At 39.5% G+C, this 25,677-nt stretch overlaps 1 protein-coding gene across 1 annotated transcript in view; it reads right to left on the reverse strand.

Annotated features, from left to right (window-relative positions):
* LOC139935304 (uncharacterized) overlaps positions 1-20,690 on the reverse strand; it is a 54,419-nt gene extending 33,729 nt beyond the window's left edge. Inside the window, exon 1 of the mRNA XM_071929829.1 lies at positions 20,558-20,690. Coding sequence (XP_071785930.1) covers positions 20,558-20,597 — 40 coding nt within the window. The 5' untranslated portion in view covers positions 20,598-20,690. The remainder of the gene's footprint in view (positions 1-20,557) is intronic.
* Positions 20,691-25,677: the final 4,987 nt, after the last annotated feature.

Below are 25,677 nucleotides of genomic sequence, written 5' to 3' on the forward strand. Positions count from 1 at the left end.
GCAGCAATGTCACTGAACGCTATCAGTTACCCCGAGAAATGTTTCTGTTGCAAGTACATTTAATCGTCATTTCACACATAACCGACCAGCTATCTTGAGTCACGACAGCATCTTATGTGCTCTTAAAAGATCGCAGATGAAGCAGCACCATCACACACAAGCCTTGTACATTTTTTTTCTATTTTCTGTTTCATCTCTCTCTTTTTTTCTTCTTCTCTTTTTTTTTTTCTACTCTCGAGTGTGTAGCTGTTCCCAGTCAGTCAATCACATGACAAATGAAGACGGGCATACGTGGCAGCTCTCGTGAGGTCTCGTGTATGTTGTCTGTTTTATCGGCGTTGTGACTTTGTGTAACGGCGGAACGCTTCAATGCACCACCGTGGCTCCACGGACACTTCTGCCTGTCTGCCTTTATGTGATCAGTGCCCGCACCGCCGGTCCAATTATTCATAACACTATATTAATGAAGACAGTCACTCTAGCAACAACACACAAGAAAGACTTCAAGACTATGAAGGAAATGCAAAGACCCCCATCTAAAAAAAAAAAAAATCAAGTACGATGACGACGGAGAGTTTTGTAAGAACCATCTTCATTGACCAAACTGATTCCAGGTCTATTTATTGAGCAAATATCCCTTGGGAATCATGAGCAACTTAATTAAACCCAAATTTGCCGCATATTTCACATTACACATCCTTTTTTTTCCTCACTTCTTTATATCTTGTTTAGGGGAACCTTTGTAATTTTTTGTAAACTCAAGATGGTAATTAAATGTTGAGATAGTCGGTTCTTTATATTCTCTTTTTTTCTTTCTTCAGGTGTATGAATAAAAAACAGCATGTTCCCTTGGGGTTATTTGTTCTCATGAGTTATGTTCGCTGGATGAAAACGTGTTCTGTATATTGTCTTCGTACATTACTATGCAGTTTGATGTACAACATGTAATAGATGTGTGTTAAAAGAGCGACATTGTACATTCCAGGACCTTTCTGGTGGGCAAAATACTTCACTGGTCATGTGGTAAAATTTCACATTGTGGTAAAATAATTTTAACATAAATTTAAGTGTTGAACAAAATTATACTGGATCATAACAACTTGATAAAAATACAGAGTTCAGTAAAGTCAAACAGTGAAACTCTATAAAGGTTGATGTTTTTTCTTCCATTGAGCCGCAAACAAATCAAGTTACAGGCTCTGTGGCTCTTTTGTAAACATGTGACAAACACAGGTAACATGGTTTGTAATAAAACAGTGGTACATTGTGTGCAGTTTGTGCGGTATGACGAATTACAATAAACTGATTGACCCTAATACGGTTATAATTGTATTAAATCTGTTCGAGATGGACTCAAGTCAATGTTTACATAATTTATACAGCTCTACTAATCAGACTTGTGTGTGAGTTGTCCGGGTGGCAGGTTAAAATATAATCACTAACAAAATTAGGACACCGAATTGATTATGTGCATATTAGAAAGATTGCTTTCTATACATATATTTCCCATCAAAACAGGGGCCTACATTGCGATTAATTCCCCATTGACTGTGGTGAGCACAGGTCTGTAAACGGTCAAGCGATATGATCGCGCTATCACCTAAGCATGAGGTTACCGTGTGGTTGAAGGAGAGGAGGAGGGGGGGGGGGGGTAGGGAGTCCGCGTTCAAGTATCTACTAGACAGCCAACTGCTCAAGTGTCCCAAGCATTAACCCATGCCAGGGCATACTTGAGCTTAAGGTAGCCTCCAGCCCTTTCTCTGCATGTGTGTGTGTGTGTGCTCGGGAAGATGTATAAGGGGGTACAGCAAGAGAGGAAATAGAGACAGAAAAAAGATGTGTGCAAACGACTGAGACACAGAGAGAGAGAGAGAGAGAGAGAGAGAGAGAAGAGAAAAAAAAAAATCAATTTTCAATTTAAAACCAGTTTCCTGTGAATCTTAATCAAACGACTCAATTACGGCAAATATGCTCAGTGCTTTAGGAAGTGGTATGCGTCGGTGTGATTTGTATTCCGACGGCGTTTGTGAAAATGGATAATTTAGTGGAATATATAGTATACAAGATGAGGTTTATGTTGATTGCTGTTGGTTTAGAAAATGCATTCAAGTCTGTGTTTTATTTACGGTGCTATAGGTCTGAATAGCAGGCTGCCAGTCAGTGCAAATATTTCTGTAACAAATTGTTGTGTTGTTAACATAGTACTAATATATCCAACATTTCTACTTCACTGCATGTTCAGTCAAGAGGCCTCCAATCTGCCATGCCGATGCCACTTGTCTTTTTTTTTTCATGATTCACAGGAAAAAGTGTTTACAGTTTAGTTCTCCTTTGACTGGTTAGAAAAGTCATTAAAGGCAGTGGACACTATTGGTAATTACTCAAAATAATTGTTGGCATAAAAAAAATTACTCGGTAACAAGCAATGGAGAGCTGTTGATAGTAGAAAACATTGTGAGAAACAGCTCCCTCTGAAGTAATGTCATAGTTTTTGAGAAAGAGGAAATTTCTCACTCAAACAAAAAAGCCTTCATGCCTGAAGCCTTTTAAGACATGAAAGCACACAAGCGTGTTTTTTCTTGAGTCAAAGGTTTGTTATTTGATGCTTATATGTTGGTTTAAGCCAAGTGAGAATACTGGTCTTTGACATTATTACCAAAAGTGTCCAGGAGTCATATTCACAAAGAGGCTACATGTAGTCCAAATTGACTAGGAGATATTAAAAACTTAAGGCTTGTCTTAAAGTCACCTGAAAATAGAATTTTTTTCTTTCAAACATAAGAGTATATGCTTACGAACAATAAAACAATTTTTTTAGTAATTGTTTGTCACGATTTATATTTGTTTAAAAAATATATAAAGTTGTTTGGGGGCTGACTCCGCCTACCCCTTTTGTGACGTCAATCGAGGCAGACTTTGCCTGCAATGCGTATAGTAAACACACGTGCAAAGTACATGTACGTCCAAGTCGTGAGTTGGTACATTTCAAAAAGTGTTTTTCTGCATTCAGCAGCAATACACCTGGTCGGCATTGCCGGAAAAAAACATAATTTTTTTTTTTTGAAACGTACAAACTCACGACTTGGTCTGACATGTACTTTGCAATTGTGTTTACTCTACGCATTACAGGCAAAGTCTGCCTCGATTGACGTCACGAACAGCGCCCTCTCGGGTCGGGGTCTACTCTTAAATTTGTAAATAACATAAGAACTGATTTTTTAAAACCTTAGTTAACTGTTTATTCACATTCCACTCATCAAAACACATATATTAGTGACAAAAGCTTTATTTTGAAAAAATACCACTTCCAGGTGACTTTAAGTTAAGGCGAGTAACTCATCCTATCTCAAGATAAAACAAGTCTTAACTCTTTGTGAAATCCACCCGAGTGCCTTTACATTTCTGACAGACTAATGAGTGTATTGCATGAAAATACTGCATGCTGATGGTGGCAATTGCTATCCATTGATGTATTATTAATGATGTTGTTGTTTATGGTGTATAATCTTTGTTATGGTTTGTTTGTTACCATTGTTGCGGTTATTGCTGTAGTTGATATTGTTGTTGTTGTTGATGTTGTTGTTGTTGTTGTTGTTGTAGTTGCACTAATATTGTTATTGACGTCGTGTCTGAAAGGTGGAATACCCTTGTTTTTTCTTAGATGGGGAGGGGTAGCATAGGAGAGGTCAAACTGTTACCACTCACTCAACAGCACTGAAATGCCAGCGCCCCGACATCCATATTGCAGATCCCAAAAGCCCCCCCCCCCAAACTGCCACGCTAGATCAGAGAGATAGCTTTGCTCTGATTCGAGCTGTTTTTTCTGCTCTGACTAAGAGAGAAGCAGATGTGTCACCATGTGATACAAAAGCTAACGATGAGAGACATTTGCATTTGGATGTAAAGCCGTCAATCTGTGGACGGCAAATGCAAGTCAGCTCCACTCTGTCGGCTTCGGGAGAGAGGTGTTACCAGTTTGGGGGGGTAGAGCCCGGGTTGGCAGTCGATAATGTAAAAAAAAGGGTAGATCCGTGTTAACTAGAATTCAAGATGTTTTTCAGACCTTTTCAGACATAGTCTTTCAGATGTGAGAGCAGTTTATATGACATGTTCAGATTAATATAAATTGATATTTTGCGCCGACGATTGATGAACCCAGTTTTTGTTCTTTGAACACTAAAACCCCTCATCATCATTTACTTTCTGACTCACAACCTACATTTACTTGAAGTAACAGTTTCTCTTACAGACAAAACCTTCATTATAGATCCAACCATTAAGTCCAGTGAATTTCTTTGAAATATTCTGAGCCAAGTCTATTGAGAAGTGTACATTTGAAGGTGTAGTATAACTTCTCCTTTTTGGGGGAGAGTTTTTAAACAATTCCAGAAAAACATTACTGATGTCAAGTCATACAACAAAGTCCAAAGCAGACTTCCAAAACTTTAATCACAAATGTTCAGGTCAACTAGTGTGCTGTTACCAACAGTATCAGAAACTTCTGGAAAAAAACTCTCAGGTCTTACTCAATGCAAGAACCTCCCAGACGATGCAGTTAAGGAGGTGTCCAGACCCTGTAGATCACCAGAAATACAAAACCAAAGGTTTGAGACACAATGTGGACTATTTTTCCCAACCTTTGGCAACATTATTTATTTCAAGAGTAATCAAAGGCTCAAGGAGATTTTGAGAAAATCCTGAAATCAAGAAAAGTCCTAAAAAATCACATGCCTCAATACAAAGGCGGTAAAATAGCCTGCTGCCCAAAAATTTGACTTATCGGACAGCGACATGTTTCTTTGAGAAAGAGAGGGGAGGGGCCCTGGGATATGCCAACAATTTGACTTAACAAGTCAGTTCCATTTCAGTGATCATAACCCATCAGCTACTTGGGTGGGACTCGAGCCTACGACCTCATGCATTCTTAAAGTTGACCTGTCGCAGGTCTCCTTTATCATCTTTCTAGAATAAAATCGCATTCTTTGGATTCAGTCTGGTAACACTATTAGTACATGTACTGTACATGTACATGTTACCAATCCTTTAATTTTAGACTCTCATAAGATTTGACAGCTGCTGAGTCCCATTTTTGGCTGATTTCAAGGATTTGGGTACTTTATCAAAATGTCCATAGATTTACATTAAACTTAAAGGGTTTGAAGATAATGATAGTGTAAAGCTTCCCTTCAAATATTACTTACTGAGGTGCTGTAGTTTTTAAGAAATGAGTAAAAAAAATGTCATGAAAATACGTTTGTAAATGATTAAAATAATTTTCTTCTCATGAGACGAAATTATTTTCATAACATTGTTTTACTCATTTCCCCAAAACTACAGTACCTCAGCACGTAATATTTTAAGGGAAGCTTTCTACTATCATTATCTTCAAACTGTAAGTTTAGTGTAAATCTGTGGACATTGTGTTTTTTTGTCCTACAAAAAGTACATACACCCTTTAAGCTGATTTAAAACCTATAATCTTGCCATTCTAAAAGCAGATGTCCTAGACCACTGAGATTGCTCAGTAGCTGAAGGCAGTTTGAATCCTAGAGGCAAGTTGTTGGTTCAACAATCTCACCCCATCACTATGTTTGAGAATTTGTTCCAAAGAAATCGGGAAACTCAGGAGTATACAGGGTAACTTAATAATCAAATCAATAATGTATTGCACCTTTAACAGAGCTCAAATCAAACTGCGTGCATCCAATGGAAGTCTGAAAAGGTCATTGACTGCAAGGGTTACAGAAGAGTCGATAGAAATGGTTTATAAAAGATAAGATTTACGTAAGATAGTCTGCTCCCATATTCGGTACCTTCTACCTACTACTGAAGACCAATTTTGTACAAAACAAAAATGGGAAAATAATTTTGTGTACAAAGTCTATGGGAGAATCTCAAGTCCAATGGAAAGAACAAAAGATGTCTCCAGAGGGACGCATACTTGAGAATGGGTGAATGTTACAAAATTCTGAAAATTGGTATTTACAATTACCTCTGTGAGTGGAAATGAAGCTCCCTAAATGTACTGGGCCCAATTTCATGGCTCTGCTTTTATAAGCCGAATTCTGGGATTACGATCATGATTCCCCGCTTACGTGCAAGCGCCAAATTTCTGCGCCTTGTAAGTGTAGAATGCCTAGTAACGTGGAGTACGCACGCGCAGAAGCCAAAATGCGCCGCTAACACGTGGTGAAATACGCCAAGCCTTAATCACAAAATTCCCTGCTTCCGTAAGTACTGATTCTGTGCTTACGGTAACCAGAGCCGTGAAATTGGAATTTGTAGACTACATCATTTCACATATAATTTGGCTGATCACCTCATTTTGGTAAGTGTATAATATTTATTGTGCTTTAAGCTACTTTCTGTGCTGAAACTAGGCCCAGGTCATAACATAGGAAAGTCATGTCATACTCTGTGCTGGCTAAGCTTTGCAGGTTTCAAGAAAATCTGATGGCACAGGGAGATTAGTGGAAAATCCTTGAATCAGAAACAAAACCTGACAGTTAAACAGTCCTGCAGTAGTTTAGCTCCGACTAGAATGAAGCAAAGGGTTTCAAAATGAGGTGGGAAGAAAAAATGGACACAAAGTGAGGTTGTTCGGCCGAAGAGGAAAAAAATTAGAGTATTCTGAAAGAAAAAACCCATATGTAGGTCCTATGATTTTGTTTTTGAAAGGGCAAGGGCACCAAGGTATTTTCTCCATGGTAAAGGGCACCCTATCAGGAAATTTTAAGTTTAAACTGGAGCAATTCAAGGGCACCAAGACAATGACAAGGGGGCATGAAGGCAACCGCCTTCGTTGCCCCCAGTGAAGTATCAGGCCTGACCAGGAAATACACAGCTTTCAGTGCAACACTATTAACCCATAGTCTCAAACATTTTGAATTTAAAGTCATCACTTCAGCTGAGTGAATGACTCACGCCTCACACAAACAAGACTAAATTGTCATTAAAACTCTTTCCTTCAGCATGACGTTCCATCAACTGTTGTACAAGTTTGGCACAATAGGGAGTTGAGCATTTGTCAACTCCGCGCCGATCCCTGAGCGTCTCAGATCTCCTTAGAGTTTGAGCATAATCGGCGCCGTCACTAGGTGACAATTTTCTAATTGCGTTGGCTCCACATCTGAGCCCTGGATGCAGACGAAGGAAATCGCCAAATCTTGACAGCCAAAATGAATTTACCCCCTGGAAATGGGATCTACGCGTCCTTGCATGGACCCCCCTGCGCTGCAGCTAGGACCCCCCTACAAACTCTAAGTCAAGGCATTATCCTACTACTCATACTGGATTCTTTCGTCTTCCCAAAACAAATGGTCCACAGCTTCATAAGAGTTCAGAGTAGCTCTCGCATGTTTTGTGCCTCTTTTTTCTTCAAAGTCGTAAAATTGGTGCTGATGTTTGTTTAAAAAAAAAAAAATTCTGGCATTTTTATTGCTCACCATTTCTGTTTGTCGTGTTTGACCACTGGAATGAATGGGTTGTGTCAACCTGCCCCCCCCCTCCCCCCCCCGACCGACCCCAAAGAAACAAAACCAATTTGAGAGATTTGTAAAATCTTGCTGTGTTTTTAAACCACTTTACAACTTCCCTGAATGTGTCCTGTCTACCCTTAAAACAATTAGCAAACCACCATCAACATCAACAAAAACATTACAACAAAAATAGCAATTTATAATAAAAGTGATCAACAAAGGCCTACTAGAAATCGAAACATTGCAGATGACATTCATATAATATTTACAGTGTATAATTTATGTGAAATTGATCCATTCTTTAGAATCATAAATTTAAAGACACTGGACACTATTGGTTAGTGTCAAAGACCAGTCTTCTCACTTGGTGTATTCTTAACATACATAAAATAAAAACCCTGTGATAATAATGAAAGAAGAAAACAGCCTTGTCACACGAAGTGTGTACGTTTAGATGGTTGATTTCGAGACCTCAAATTCTAAATCTGAGGTCTCAAAATCAAATTCGTGGAAAATTACTTCTTTCTCGAAAACTATGGCACTTCAGAGGGAGCCGATTCTCACAATGTTTTATACCATCAATCTCTATTACTCGTCACCAAGTAAGGTTTAATGCTAATAATTATTTTGAGTAATTACCAATAGTGTCCACTGCCTTTAATGCTAATAATTATTTTGAGTAATTACCAATAGTGTCCACTGCCTTTAAACCAAACAAAACAACTCAAAAAATGAAACTAAGTGGAGGAGCTTGATGTATAATACAAAATGACAGCTGAAAAGAAAGCAGGCATCTCTCGCAACATTGTATATAATCAAGTTAAGGAAAAATCAATCCGAGAGGAAAGCAAAAGTCAGATGAAGGGCAAAAAGCTGATCTTGAGTTTGCATTTAACGTACAGTTCATGAAAACATGCTTGCCCATAGTTCGGCAAAAACAAAATAAAAACCCACACTTAATAATTAAATGATTAGTTAAAATGACTTGCAGGTGTTCCTTGACTACATCCAACATTGCTCTCGTTCCAGCTTGCAATATGACATCATGTCAGCACTGGTGGCTTTTACTGCATCTAACATTAGAGGAGGGTTTTGGCCAATACTTCAGGACTACACTATAGCCATGCTCGCACTGGACTTAATTTGGGTAAACTAACCGAGCCAGTGGGTAACTTACCCATTTTAAGTCCAGTGCGAACAGCCCAGGTAACTTTCCTGACAGGTAACTTAACGACACCACGTGGGTAGTTTAACAGAACAAAAGGTGCCTAGGAAGATTGACCAGCCGTCGATTTCACCAAACTTTTCCTAACTTAGGATTAATCTTAGGACTTAAGGACGGGTTCAGTTCCGTATCCAAATACGTAGGACGCATTGAACGCATCCTAAGTTAGGGTTACTCGTCCTAGCTCGAGTTAGGATTAATCCTAGCGTTTCGTGAAATCGGCTGCAGGTCAGTTTAACCGAGCCAGAAAACCAGTTACATTTCATCGCCCTGCATACATTGTGGATCACACGCGTAGAGCTGGCATCTTTTGTACACGGTTTAATGTCTCGGTAATTCTACCCACGTCAATTAAATCTAAGTGCAGATAGTGGGAAGATTAACCCATTGGAAAGTTACCCAGCGTCATGGTAAAGTTATTCAAAATGGTTATCCAGTGCCAACACGGCTTAGTAGAACCATAGAGCATTGTTATAAATACCTCTGTACAAATTGTGAAATTTGATTGGTCGAGAACCAATCACGTGCCGTGCAACAAATACGCATGTTACATGGCTCGACGGGCCGGGTAACATGAGAAGTGATGTACACCGGTGTACATCACCTTGATCGTTCCCGGCGTTGGTCGATTTCCAGCGCTGTGTACGAAACAGCCACGGGTTCGAGGGAATTGTTTCTTGATCTTGAAAAAATGGCACCCTCGGCTTCGTTCCATTTTCCCCCTCGAGTGTACAAAACGCCATGGACCCCGTCACAGCGTGCAACAATTGTATAGTGTATCCTGACCAATTCAATAACCAGCCACAGATACAGAAAGCCATGTGGTACACCACTAGTTATGTAATCAAACTTTATTTTGAACACAGTAGAGATTTATATAGTAAATAAACATGGGTACTAGTCAGACCTTGACCTCAACTTTAGGGTCAACCAGATGATTACACACTTAAAGGGGCCAGAGGGCAGTCAGACCTTGACCTCAAGGCTGGGGGTCATACAAAACAACAGACAAGCCACATGTAAAGACCTTACTCTTAAAGATGCTATGTCAGATTTTTTGCCGATTTGACCCAAAAATTTGAGTTAAAATTCAATAGGTATTTTGATGGGGGTTGAGAAAGTTACAAGCTTTCATTTGAGCCATTGCTCGAAAAAGTCTGCCAAATAGTACATGTAGTAGCAGTGAAATAAAGTGCTCAAAATTAGTTTTTGTCGGGATCCCGACAATATATCACGTGACCAATTCTTATGTGTTTTATAAGAAACGTTTTAAATTGTTTTCATGGTTCCTGACCATTAAAAGTAAAAGTTTAACTTTTTTTCGTTAGAGCGGGTGATATGAAATACCATTCTGTCAAAAAAATCTATTTTTTAATGTTTGGGACCAAAAATCTGACATAGCATCTTTAAAGCATTCTCTTATTACAGGCACCGGACACCTTTGGTAATTGTCAAAGACCATCATTTTCACTTGGTGTATCCCAACATGCATAAAATAAGAAACCTTTGAAAATTTTGGCTCAATTGGTCATAAAAGTTGCAAGAGAATAATGAAAGAAAACCACCCTTCTTGCACAACTTTGTGTGCTTTCAGATGCATACAAAGGTTTCAGTAAAAGGCCTGTTAAAATATTTGAGTGAGAAATTAATTACGTCACTTCTGGGGGAGCCGTTTCTCTCAAGAGCAAATTCCGATTAATGGTTGGGTCCACTGTAAAAATATTTGTATGTGATAAAATGAAACAGAAGTTTTCTGGTTGCTGGAACCCTTGCAACCCTCTTCTTGAAAATGCAATAGTGCCTTCGCCTGGTCCTAGTTTGATCTCCAGGGTACACAAATTCCCAAAGCCACAAGCCTTTGTCAAGTCACAGTTTATTAATTTTGGTTTTTCCCATACACCGGAGTAACAGTTTGTCTGTCCCTTTTTTGACAATTCTCTTTAACTATAGAAGATACTTCGAAAAGTATTAAAGTCCAACTCAGTGTCATTTTTGAAAATTCTAATTAACAAAACAAAAACAATTCAAGCACCCTTAACTTTTTCTTCTTCACAGTATTCAGGAATGTACGCAATTCTTCTTCTGCTGTAAGGGCAAAACAAAATTGGTATTCTTTATCCCGATGCAAAACTATCCTTCAAATTGTGCAGTACCTGGTATACGCCTCTCTTAATATTTATGCATGATGTACATCACAATGCTAACTCAAAACGAGGCAATGGGCGCAGCCACTGCAAGTGATGGGGAACGTGCGCCCGTAGCCTCATTTTGGGTAGGAATTATGACGTCATGCATAAGTATTAAGAGAGGCGATAGGATTCAAACTGCCTCTAGCCACTGGCTAGCTTGATGGTCTAGTGGTTAAGACATTTGCTCTAGCATGGCAAAGGTCATGGGTTTGAATGTTTGCCAATGGAAATTGCTCAATTGACTCTGCAAAGAGTGTGTTTATATCGGTGCAAGGGTTAAAACAAAGCAACTTGAAACAAAGTAATATTGTTTATCCCCGATGACAAACAATTCAAGCATCCATTAAAATCCTTAATGTTGCAAGTTGGTCCGTAATTCAATATTACTAATATCCATCTGTATGCAAAGATATGCAAAAGGAACAGGGAACAGAAAACTAACCAGAATCCTGTTTAAAGTTTTATTCAAATTCCAGATACTCTACAGATGTTTTAGTTTCCGACGATACCATATGGGCATTCATTCTAATCATCACTGAATATTGCAGCTGCGAGCACATACAAAAACTGAATTACACCGTGACCCCTATCTAGGTTTACTCAAATACCAGACGATGAAGGTGCAGTTTACATACAATAAAACACAAATTTGTTCACGGTGAATTGTAATACATTTACCGCCTTGCCCACTCAGAGAATGTTCAATAAACAAACTCCAGAGACCAATAATTTGCTCTTCACAAACACATTTTGGCGAGCAGAAAAAAGGCCACCAGCTAAAAACACTATGCGATACTGTGAGGTGTGATGTTTTTGACTGGTTCCCTACCAATTTTTATTTAGTGGAAAATGACTTTAAAGCAGTGGTAGTGTGTAGTTGGGGGGCTCCTGGCTTTCTATCTTTTTTTCTATGTAGGGCAGGGGAGGGAGGAGCTGTCAACATGGGGAAGCAACATGAATAAATTTGTTTTGTTCCAGTTTAGAACTAGTTAAAGGCAGTGGACACTATTGGTAATTGTCAAAGACTAGCCTTCACAGTTAGTGTATCTCAACATAAGCATAAAATAACAAACCTGCGAAAATTTGAGCTCAATCGGTCATCGAACTTACGAGATAATAATGAAAGAAAAAAAACACCCTTGTCACACGAAGTTGTGTGTGTTTAGATGGTTGATTTCGAGACCTCAAATTCTAAATCTGAGGTCTCGAATTCAACTTCGTGGAAAATTACATCTTTCTCTAATACTATGGCACTTCAGAGGGAGCCGTTTTTTACAATGTTTTAAACCATCAACCTCCCCCCATTACTCGTCAACAAGTAAGGTTTTATGCCAATAATTATTTTGAGTAATTACCAGTAGTGTCCACTGCCTTTAAACAAAATCATTTGTTCGATTTTCAAAATGGCAGCATCGCATGTCTACAACAAACCGCTTGGTACACGGACAACTCAGATGTAAACCAAAGCATTGCATTCGTTTTCCCCTTGCATATTGAATGGCCCAAGTCTGAGAAAAGAATCATTAAATATACACGAGGAGCCGTCGGTCAGTTTGCTCTGGCCCGACCTAAGGTATACATAGTATACATCTCCATACAGGTGCTAATTGCTTTTTTTTTTCTTGGGTGCAGATATATATTGTTGCCAAGCTCTGTGTTGTTTGGAGTGTTGTGTCGATAAGGGTAAAACGGCAAGTCAGTAAGGCTCCAAGCCTCTTGATTCGCTAACCTTGTTATGAGGAAGTCTGATTTTCTTATCTGTCCGATGTGACATCACAACCAATCGTGAATTTGCCAACTCCTAATCGAAGGGGAAATCAAGGAAATTGAGAGGCCATCCCGCTTTAGCGCGACAAGTGTGTTTTCTTTTATTATGACATTTCGGTGTATACACACAGCCTGTGTGTATTTATTTTTAAACAGGGCAGCCTCACAATCGCAGCATGTAAGTAGAACAAACATGTATGTTGGTTACCTAGATTAAGCGGGAGGCTGGCGACTGACGAACATGTGCTTGTGCTTTAGAGAAGTGGGCGTTACTCATTCATTTGAATTCGGAAGTCTGATAGGGTCGGATGTGATGAAAGATTTATTTTAATGTTTCATACGCGGATATTTTCGAGTGAGGTACGATTATCTTAAATAAACTTGACAAGAAGTCTTGTAGATTGTACAACCCCACCCAATGACTAGACTAGGCATGATGATGATGACTTCTTCATGAAGTGCAGGCATCGGGGGGCTAGGGGATTGGGGTGGGGGGTCCATAGGGGGTACACAAAATTAAGAGAAGGCGGATTCAGTTCACAAACCAGCAGTACACGTAACGAGTGAAAGTTTGTACAGATGTACAGTATGCATTATACACCATGCACACTATTATGTAGACAACTTTATCAATGTCTTTTGAGTAAAAAAATAGTACACTGTAAAAAACAAATAATAGAATGACAAAACCATACAGCAACTTGAGAATGATTGTCTATCGGAAGGGATGTAAAGTCATTGGTCCAGTGTGTTGTGTAATGCATGTGTAATGACATATATGACAGTACAAGTTGTAACTGGAGCTAATGGTCTTGATAAGAGTTACCTCCACGAGGTATAACACACACAGCCAAACCACAGCACTCACAAACAGGAAATAATGTGGAAACACCGATCGTGCAAGCATTTCCTTCCAGTTATGATTGGGTTATGAAGTTCAAAGACTGATTTGAATAAACAATTTAATGTTTTTTTGCAAGAGGCTTCTTAACAGTACTGATTAATACTATACATTATATTCTTTCTTCGGTGCCTTTTTTGGGGCTGAAGGGCGGGGCAGTTGGTTCTGAGCAAAAGCCCCCCCCCTCCCCCTTCTAACACACCACTACTACCTAGTTCTTTTCAAATGTATGCTTCAACACAATGTTTGCCCATCGTTTGATAAACTCTTCACTGCAGAATTGCAAACTTCTAACAATTATTTCGTGCGTGTTATCGACAACTGCATCCAAAAGACCCCTTGCATTATGAGGTCGTGAGCCAAAACAGCCCCCTCACTGAGGTCAAAGTCGTCTCTCGAGCACCTCAACAATATTGACAACTTTGGACAACCACTGTTTACAAATTATTTACCACTAATAATCTTTGTTAAGGTGTTTCATCACATTGCCAAATATTATAGTACTGATCGTCATCATTGAGGCCATTACAAAGCAAACGTGCATGCAGGCACGCACCGCGCACAACTATCAGTCAATGATAGGTCTAACTTTGACCTTAATGAGAGCACTGTTAGGCTTGTGACCTCAAAGAGTCAAATGCAATGGGTCTATTGGTCAAAGTTGCAGGGAACACCCGCACAAAATAAATGCTAGAAGTTTGCCATTCTAAAGAGAGTATCAGAGAAGGTGGGCAAACGTTGTTTTGTTGTTGTTTGCGTGTTTGCATCCTACATGCAAGCAACCACTCAATCAGACCCGGAACGGATCATAACATGAACGGATCACCAATTTAAAGGACCTCAGAATCAGTCACTCAATTTCCCTGTGATTATTCATCGCCAGTGCAGTTCACCACACGGCGCTGTCCCGCACTCCTGTGGCACACATATAAATACTATAGACCGCAATCCGCATGAGCACAACAAAACTGGAGGGGGCACTGAATGGGCGATAATTTCCATGGATAATATCAGTTTTTGCTTTCCTTTGCGCCGTTTCTTAATTCAACATTCCCCGTCCAGGAAACGGCTGGATATCCTGGCCAACCCATGCGGAAGTGAGCATTTGAAGTAGTTGTCAGTCTTGCTACAAATCAGCGTGCGCTGGGGCTGCATGACATCGCTGGCATTAGCTTCTCACCATTCTTGACAGATCAATTCATGAGAGGCAAGCCTCAGAAGAAGAAAAAAAACGGTGCCCTTGCCTTCCCCTGGGGCTTGTTGCTCAAGGGGCCTCTGGGTTCACAATCTAAGAGTATCAACCCTTCGCTCTGCACACTATTATACACACACATCAACCAGCTTTTAGAAACGACCCCCTTTCAAATTGATATATGGGCGGCTGGCACTGGGTAATATCTATCAACTTTTTTTATTTCTTTTTGACTCTGCTGACTATGCGTAGTCTCAATGTTTCTGAAGTCCATTATTGATACTAATTTTTTCCCGAGGTGAACAAACTTGCCTGCTCCTTGGTACCTGCATCCCCCTTCCAAGCCCTCACAAATATATTTATGATAAGCACATTTCTTTTAAATGTCAATCTGTATTCCAGGCAAATAGGTTTTGTGGAACTCAAATGGCAGACAGTAAAGGGACGGCAAAACAGCAAACTTGTGACATACAAATACTATTTTGCGTAACAAGGCAACGTAACAGCTACTCTTTCTGCGATTAACCCCATACACCCTGTAGGTTTGGCATTTTCACAAGGAACCTTCCTAGATGTCTAAAACTCCTACACCTTTATGAAGTTGACATGTCTGGGTACCATACCACAGGGTGATAAGTCTGGCGGTCGGCTGTTTACAGAGTTCTTTAAACCTAGACATTTCGGCAAATCGTTACACTATATCAATATTCAGATAAAAACCCTATCTAAATGTATTGTTATGATATACAACTGGTAATAGTTGTTGTAATCTATTGCATTTGGCAGTCAACTCTGATGTTATTCTTTGACTGAATTTGTTGTATTTAGAAATCAAGTGACTTCATATTGGTGTTGCTTTTTGTTGTATTGGCAGTCAACTCAAGTTCAAACCTGGATCGAATTTGTTGCATTTTAACTGAGTTCATGGTCCCACACATAGATGCATACTGTTGCATTTAGCAGGTCAAACACCCTTGCTCAGTCCTGTACAATGCAACAAAATCCCTTGTTGCAATACGGTTCTCGTTTCAACTGCGTTGCAGTATGTAGTAGAGTAGAGTGACTTAAAAAAATTAATCATGTTTTGAAATAATTTCTTGTAATGTCAGATCTGGACGAAACAATCTGCTATGAAGACAAACCTCCCCAAGAGCACTTACAAGCTGCAACCTCATATTCCTCTTTCCGAGAACTGAAACAAGTCCATCTTTCAAAAGACCAAAATTCAAAGTATAGCTTTAAAGCCATTGGACCCTTTCGGTTCACAGATTTACAAATAACTTACAGGGTTAACAGAAGGCAATGGTGAAAGACTTCTCTTGAAATATTATTCCATGAAATGCTTTACTTTTTGAGAAAACAGCAAAACAATATAAATTCTCGTTAACAAGAGTTACCAATTTATTTGAAACACATGTCATGACACGGCGAAACGCGCGGAAACAAGGGTGGGTTTTTCCGTTGTTTTCTCCCGACTCCGATGACCGATTGAGCCTAAACTTTCGCAGGTTTGTTATTTGATATAGAAGTTGTGGTACACAAAGTGTGGGCCTTGGACAACACTGTTTACCGAAAGGGTCCAATGGCTTTAAGGACAAGATTCCCAGGTTTTCAGGAATAGCAATATATGTAGTAGAGTAGAGTGACTTTAATCATGTTTTGAAATAATTTCTTGTAAATTGTCAGATCTGGCCGAAACAATCTGCTAGGAAAACAAACCTCCCCAAGACCACTCACAAGCTGCAACCTCATATTCCTCTTTCCGATAACTGAAACGAGCCCATCTTTCAAAAGACCAAAATTCATAGTCATTATAGCTTTAACGACAAGATTCCCATGTTTTCAGGAATTTCACCGCAGGTTTAAGGTTCATTGCAATCCATAGTATCAGTTGTAATCGGTTGATTAAAGGGAAACATACACGTTTGGTAATTACTCAAAACAAATATTAACTTAAAAACTGACTTGATAACAAGCATTGGAGAGCTGTTGTTAGTATAAAACATTGTGAGTAACAGCTCCCTCTAAAGTAGCATAGATTTTGAGAAAGAGGTAATTTCTCACTAAAGTAATTAAAGACTTCTAGCTAGAAGTCTTTTATTCCTATCTGAAAGCACACAAATTCGCCCAACAAGGGTGTTTTTTCTTTCATCATTTTCTCCCAACTCCGATGACCAATTGAGCTCAAATTTCACAGGTTTGACAATAACCATTAGTGTACCTTCCCTTTAAAGCAATCGCGTACTGTCCAAAGGCCCACACTTCGTGTAACACAACATAAATATAAAATAACAAACCTGTTAAAATTTAGGCTCAATCTGTCATCGGAGTCAGGAGAATATAAAGGGAAAACCCACCCTTGTTTCCGCATGTTTCGCCATGTCATGACATGTTTGTTTTAAATAAATCCGTTATTCTTGATATCGAAAATTGTTTATTGTTTTCTCAAAAAGTAAAGCATTTCATGGAATAATATTTCAAGGGAAGTCTTTCACCATTACCTTCTGTAAACCCTGTAAGTTATTTGTAAATCTGTCAACTTTTTAGTTTTTGGTTTACTGATTGATCTTGTACACAGGTTTGTCAAACAAATAGTTTGCTAGCAACTCTTTTGTTAACAAAAACCAATTCTGTAATGTACCTTTAAAAAATTAATAAATCTAGCTGATAAAAACAAAAATCACATCCTCATTATACTTCAGATAACGATAGCCCCCCCCCACAACAACCCCCGCCCCCTGAGGCGGTATTCCCCTTTGAACTTTGCGACACTTGTCCAACAGCATAAATCTCTGTAAGTACACATTAAAGTGAACAAACAACAATTTCACAGACTGTTTTAACTATTCGTTTACTCTATTAATCCATGTAACAGCTTTCAACAATTATGGTTGATGATTATTTATCAAATACCAGAGATCAAAAGAATGAAAGCCTAAAATTGAGGTAACACATGTTTCCAGACAAAAAAAGGGAAGGTACGGAATCAGGACCTGCACTTTTTTTTGAGTCAGGGAACAAGAAAGTGGCTGGTTTAATTGTGAGGTATGTGACACAAATTACACAAGATTAAAAAAATGTTCCATCTTTTAAGGAGAAGCGGTTGTGGGTTCAAATCCCACTCGAGCCATTTTTTTCCCTGCAGAAATTACAAGTCAAGTACGCAGCATTCTCTCCATGTTTGTTTTTGTTTTTTTGATGTTTAAAAAACTTTAATCTCCAAAGATTGCCTAAAGGTACAAACACACTAATATTTGTGAGGGCTTGAAAACCCCCATGGACCACTGGTCAGCGGAGTCCAGCATCTGATCAGAACCAGATTTCAACCAAAAAATCGGCAGTCCCATGTTTTAAAAAAACAGGCCTATACTTTGAAGTTCCACATTAAATGTATGAAAAAAGCAAATTCACTTCAAAATATTCTCCTTAAAGCTTAGCAAATAAGAAAGTTCTAAGTATTTAATGCTTATTGCAAATATTTCTGATCCAGTGAAACTATTGATCTTCTTGCTCAGGTAGACGTTGTAATTCTGTGACAAAAAGAAAACTAAGGACACATTTTTTTATGTAAATCAGTTTTTATAAAATTTTAGTATGATTTTGATAAATAAGACTAACAAAACTATTGTGGGACCAAGCTGCTAAAATATCAAATTTGAAAGTTGCCTCTAGCTATCAGGCAATCTCAATGGCCAAGTGATAAAACATCTGCTCTGGAATTGGCAAAGGTTGTGGGTTCGAATTCTACCCGGGCAAAATATGCAGGGCCCCAATTTCATGGCTCTGCTTACCGTAAGCACAGAATCGGCGCTTACAGAAGCAGGGAATTCTGTGCTTACGGCAAGCGTATTTTACGGGTTAGCGGCGAATTTGGGCTTCTGCACGTGCGTACTCCACGTTACTAGGCATTCTACGCTTACAAGGCTAGCGCAGAAATTCGGCGCTTGCACGTAAGCGGGGAATCGCGATCGTAAGCGCAGAATTCGGCGGTAAGCAGAGCCATGAAATTGGGCCCAGGACTTTGTAGTACTTGGAAACACATATAGGTGTATGGGTAAAAACAGAATCTTGAATTGCTTTCCTAAAAATAAAACAACACAGATCCTACATGTAATTTGGATTTCCTACATTTTTTAATTGAGTCCAATGAAAACCGAATCATATGCTGGGTACTTTTAAACGAACAAATTCTGTTCTGACAGAATCTTGAATTATTTTCATTCATAAAATAAAGGAATCTTGAACACAACTTGTCCTGTTTTGGATAATGCATTTTGCAAGAGTAAGAATTAACTTAAAAATACACATACAAAATTGTCCACCACAGTCAGCCAGTTTTCTCTTCAATGGAATACTTTGTAAATTTTCTCATAATTTAGTGGATATGTTATGTGAGTATAAACTATTTCTGTCCCTTTAATCTGTGTAACAGTGTATAAATGCATTACGTTTCTAACGAACAATTGTTTTTAATCTAATATGTGCCACTGAAAACTAAATTTCTGAAGAAAAAAAATTATAATTCTAACTCTAACAATAGTGCTCCTGGCACAATGTAATCTTTCAGAGTACAAGCGCCCTCCACAAAGGCAGCTATTATAAGCCCACTGTAAACAAAAAACTTTTGTGTGGATGCGTGAACCCTCGATAATTACCCTTCACCAGAAGTACATGTGTGAGCCGTCTAATAAGTTATTCCTTCCTCTTCACATTACAATCACTAGGACTGAAGGTCAAATTACAAGTTTCATCTCTCTGGGACAGTTAGATTACAAAAAAAAAATACTATTTATGTTGTTCATGATTTGTGTACAGTATATGTTCATCATCAAACAAAAATATAAATACATACACTTGGAAACACGAAATTAAATACAGAACAGTGCCTGGAACGCTTTATATTATTATTAGATCATGTTTAAAAATATAATTCAATGTATTTCACAACATCAAACAATGCTCTAAAAAGGGTAAAAAAGGCTGCTGGGCAAAATATCAAAGCCAACTGATATTTGATGCATCATTTACTTGCACCCACACCACCAGGCATAATCCAGCCATAAATCTTTACACAGGAAACAGCAGCAGACACAAAGCCCTTTGATGTCGACCGCCAGTGTAACACACTGTAGCTAAATTTAAATACAGCGGTGTGGTGTGCATAATGTTGTCCTGATCAAACTTCATCCGACACCACAGTGTAAACACAAGCCCAAGCTCAGCTAAAATCCTCGGTGCAGTATAATACATGCAGCTAATTAAATTACCACTTTCGACTTCCTAACTGCACATAACGCCCAGTTATAATCGCACCGTAAAAACCAGCCCACCGCTTCGCACAGTTAACATTATTTAAAGCTCCGTTACAAACACCTAACCCTTTGAACCCCAAATGGAGGCGATCGCCGGCCACAAACTCCTAGCTCGGCGGCGGCACACACCAAACAAAACTTCATTTAGGCTAATTTCCTCGGCGCCTACGATTCGCTTACATGTCGGCAAACGGTGATTTATTAGACAAGCCTAACACTTGACCCTGGCGAGGGTGTTGACCGAGATGCGTCAATCATCTAACTCCAAGGCGAATGAAACATGTCAGTCTGCAACCGTCAACACATCAATGCAAGGGGAGCTAGCTCTCTCGTACGGCAGGCAGGATGGAGTGAACCAGCCAGCCGCGCACTACCCATCATCAGCCGGGGGTTGAAGCCAAAGCTTCGCTCGCTCGATCGGCTAGTCCCCGGACGTAAAAATCAACCACACCTTTGCCTGCCCCAAAACAACAGAAAATCACACCAAACTCACCTTTTAAACGTTTCGGTGCCTGCTGCTTCCGTCGGGGCATGTTCCTCTGACGGAATTTCCAGGCGGCGCGGAGAAGAACTGGCTGGAATTGGGATTTTAATACGGGACCTAACGTGCACACGACATGCACTCGCAGCTGGCAGACATCAACATGGCGAGATAATGAGATGTGAGGGCGCTATAACGTACACAACCAACTAGACTAGCAAAGTGATGTCAACTTTCACAATGGTGCCCCTTCCCCAAAAACATGTTCGCCTTTCTTGTCGATTCACAGCATTTCAGTTTAAAATGATCAAAGTAGATTTGTTCTTGCTGATTTATTGAATCGCTTTGAGGGGACAAAAATACCACATGAGTACATTTCTCGACAAATCACACCCATGCATTGACCCTTCTTGAATCATACAAGTCTGCCTCCATGGAACCAGCTTAGAGCAAGGAAGAAACACTCTGAGCAGAGCAGGCAAGAGGTTTGGGCGGGGACCCGTGCCTTCTGGTCCCACCTGTCGGTCCACGTGGATTTTGTTGATCAATTTATGATGTTTACCATAAAATGGCATAATAATTTCCGTCGGGATAATGATACATTCCCGAAAATAGTTTGCACAGGCTCCCTCGCCACAAACATCCAGACTTTTTGTATGTTGAGTGTAAGAAGATGAAGTTTATCCGTAAGGAGTGACAGGGCCAAGGGGCGTGTGTAGGCATGAATCAATACATAACAAGAAGTAGGCCGGCTGTAGGCCTAAGACTGGGTTGCAAAATAATGATATACGAATGTAGGCCTATAACTTGATAAATTTATTGCTGAAGGATATCAATTTCCGGCATAATATTATTTTAATGGTTAAAAGAAGGTTAGAAGGTTTGTTCTAAACCCGCCCCCTTCTTGTATATTTAAAGGGCAGATTTTCTTGCAAAAACAATGATTCGACGGCCGCCACGTAGGGATCGATTCAAGCAAGGAGATCAGGAACCAACCTGAGAACATCAGGCTCCCTCTGAGGTATGGTAGATTTTTTCCCCTCGAATTTGATTTCGAAACCTCAGAGTTAGATTTTGAGGTTCCGAAGTCAAGCATCCGAAAGCACACAACTTCTTGTGACAAGTGAGGGTGTTTCTTTCCTCCATTATTAATTATCTCGCAACTTTGACGACCAATTATTGAGTTCAATATTTCACAGGTTTGTTATTTTGTGCATCATGGGATACACCAAGCAGAAGACTGGTCTTTGACAATATTATTACCAAGGTGTCCAGTGTCTTTTAACGGAATTCAAAACTTAAAGGCAGTGGACACTATTTGTAATTACTCAAAATAATTATTAGCATAAAACCTTTCTTGGTGACGAGTAATGGGGAGAGGTTGATGGTATTAAACATTGTGAGAAACGGCTCCCTCTGAAGTGGAGTAGTTTTCGAGAAACAAGTAATTTTCCATGAATTTGATTTCGAGACCTCAGATTTAGAACTTGAGGTCTCGAAATCAACCATCTAAACGCACACAACTTCGTGTGACAAGGGTGTTTTTTCTTTCATTATTATCTCGCAAGTTCGATGACCAATTGAGCTAAAATTTTCACAGGTTTGTTATTGTATGCATATGTTGAGATACACCAACTGTGAAGGCTAGCCAATAGTGCCTTTAAACGGAATTCAAAAGAAAACGAAATTTCCGTTTCCCTTACGTGTTCTAATGCAATGCATCTTTGAAGTTATTCAAGTTTAGAGGGGGTGGCATCCAGGGAGATTGAATTGATTCTCGATTAAATAAGTGCCAATTTTTTCCTTTAACACCGACTAAATTGACCCTTCCGTTGTACTGATACAAAACATCAGCTTGTATTATTTCCAGGTCCGCCACTATAATAGCGTGCAATATTGACGATTGAACTGCTCATGTCACCCGCCAACGTCGTCAATCAAAACAAAAAAAATCAAAAGAAGAGATAAGCACATTATTATATCGTATGTAAATCAGCAAGACACGCCCTACTCACGTGATCATGGGTTCGGCACAACGGGTGATGACGTCAATCAGACCTAGCAAAATAACATGTCACATCACTGACTGGGAAGATGATTGATGCCTTGGCCCGTGAAAAAAAACCTTTGTGCTGCATGAGGGCGAGAGATTTGCGAGGCGCGCTGTGTGTTTTTCTCGTGTGTTGTGTGAACATCCTATAGGTGTTTATTTGTCGGTGTGTCTGTTTGGGGTGTTTGTTTGTTTGTGTGTCTGTTTATTTGTTTGTATGGGGAGATGATCACCTCGTTAATGGAACTCGGCAAACTCCCACAAGGGGATATACACTTATTACTGGAAACAGCCGCTCTCTCATACAAACATTGGTTTAGTGACGTATATTTTGATTATGAACTGCACAAAATAATCAAGATTTTATTCAGTAGCCCCCCCCCCCCCCCCCCTTATTCAGTATAACTAGACGACAATACTTGGTCTAGTCCTTGTAAAAAGCGGTTAGCTAGGTTGGATTCGAACACACAACCTTTGGAACGTGTTTTAGTTTTCAACGTCAATTTGAATGTCATCTTTCCAAATTGCTACAGGCCTACTGCATCACGATCCTTTTCATTAATTATTATGAGCAAGAAAATGTATAAAAAAAACCACAAAATTGTATTGATGCTGGATCGAAAGACTCCTTGACTTTCACTCAAATCAGAGAGCAAAGACCACTTGCACAATAAACCTTTCTTCTTTTCTCCGATTCTCACAAAAACGTTCCGATCTTTATTTTCTGTTCTGTCCTTATATAGTTACCATCCCTCCACGCCACATCGACCCGCCCATCCACAGCGGAAGTTTCTTATTCTGTTACTCAAAGAAATATGATTAAAGTCATCTGGAAATAGAATTTGTTTTCTTTCAAACATAAGAGTATATGCTTACGAACAATAAAACAACTCTTTTAGTAATTGTTTGTCACGATTTATATGTTTAAAAAAATATATAAAGTTGTTTGGGGGCTGACTCCGCTTAACCCTTTTGTGACGTCAATCGAGGCAGACTTTGCCTGCAATGCGTATAGTAAACACACGTGCAAACTACTTGTACGTCCAAGTCGTGAGTTGGTACATTTCAAAAAGTGTTTTACTGCATTCAGCAGCAATACACCTGGTCGGCATTGCCGGAAAAAAACATTTTTTTTTTTTTTTTGAAACGTACAAACTCACCACTTGGTCCGTACATGTACTTTGCAATTGTGTTTACTCTACGCATTACAGGCAAAGTCTGCCTCGATTGACGTCACGAACAGCGCCCTCTCGGGTCGGGGTCTACTCTTAAATTTGTAAATAACATAAGAACTGATTTTTTTTAAACCTTAGTTAACTGTTTATTCACATTCCACTAATCAAAACACATATATTAGTGACAAAAGCTTTATTTTGAAAAAATACCACTTCCAGGTGACTTTAACCAACACGCTTTCCACTAGTGGTGTAACTGAAGGGGCAGGGGGCGGGCAGAGGGTGGGGGCAACCCCCTTCACACAATAATTGTGCCTTCGCCGCCCCGCCGAAACAGCTTAAAGGCAGTGGACACTGTTGATAATTACTCAAAATAATTACTACATAAAACCTTTCTTGATAACGAGTAAATGGGGAGAGGTCGATAGTATAAAACATTGTGAGAAACAGCTGCCTCTGAAGTGACGTAGTTTTCGAGAAAGAAGTAATTTTCCACGAATTTGATTTCGAGACCTCAAATTAAGAACTTGAGGTCTCGAAATCAAGCATCATAAATCACACAACTTCGTGTGACAAGGGTGTTTTTTCTTTCATTATTATCTCGCAACTTCTACGACCGATTTAGCCTTGCTCAAGGCAGTCGAATTATTCACTTCGAAAAAAGACCGCCGCTGTATAAAACCCCACCCGTATTCGCTGTGCGTAACATCGCACGACACGACACTATCCGCATGCGGAGGCCGTCAGCGGAGGCCGTCAGCGGCCTGACGGCCTTCGCATGCGGTTAGTGGTACGAGTGCGGATGACTTATGTGCACAGTAGTCGTACGATGTGACGGTGTGTATACGGGTGGGTCATGCGGTGTGATCGCACGCACCACGCACAGGGTATACGGGTGGGTTTACAGCGGCGTCTTTTCGGAGCGAATAATGCGACTGCCTTGAGCAAGGCTACGACCGATTGAGCTCAAATTTGTTGTTTTATGTGTATGTTGAGATACACACCAAGAGAGAAGACTGGTCTTTGACATTTTTATCAATAGTGTCCATTGTCTTTGAAGAATGATCACTTTAATTTCACGGAAAGTACAAAGTGGTTGTATTCTTTCCGAAGATGCTTTTCGTGAAGGGTGTGTGGGGTGAGGGATATAGCTTATCTGTACTTCAACTTACACATGTACAGTAGGGAAAGGGTGTCACGGAGTATTATGATGGGAACCAGTGTGGAGGGCGGGGCAGGGGGGGGGGGCATCATTTTACGGTGCGTATTATGCCTATACAATGCGTTATCATCGTACTATCGCCTTTTTCGCCGTACTATCGCCTTTTTCGCCGTACTATCGCCTTTTTCGCCGTACTATCGCCTTTTTCGCCGTACTAATGCTTTTTTTTTTGTCGGTGCTCTATTTCTTTCTATCGTCGCACTAATGGGTTGATAACCGTACCATTGTTGCCTAATGTTGCCGTACTGCGCAATAAAACGAAAATTTACTAAATACAAAATGTAAAAAAAAAACTCTAGAATTTTGGCTACATCTCAAAAACGCTACCATCTTTTGAAATGAAATTTCCCTTGGTTTCATTATATAGGCACTACACCATGTATCTACATTATTCAATGATTGTGAAAACTTTTGAGCACAGAAGAATGTACTTGGGGAATGTGTACGTCAACTACACAGCAGTTTAATTATGAACTTTTTTTCACATACAAACAAATTCCATGCAATAATTTCTGTAGGATCTAACTGTAAAACTGAAAGAAAAAAAAAACCCAGTGAGGTTTCCATATCTTGTTCGATTTTTAACAACTTTTGTCTCTCCTTTTTATTTTATCTTTCTTTATAATTTTGCTTATAGATCAGCATTACAAAAACGAGCAAAGAAGAATATACATCTACTACAAAG

This window comes from Asterias amurensis, chromosome 3, assembly GCF_032118995.1.
Source record: "Asterias amurensis chromosome 3, ASM3211899v1".
NCBI classification, from domain to species: Eukaryota; Metazoa; Echinodermata; class Asteroidea; order Forcipulatida; family Asteriidae; genus Asterias; species Asterias amurensis.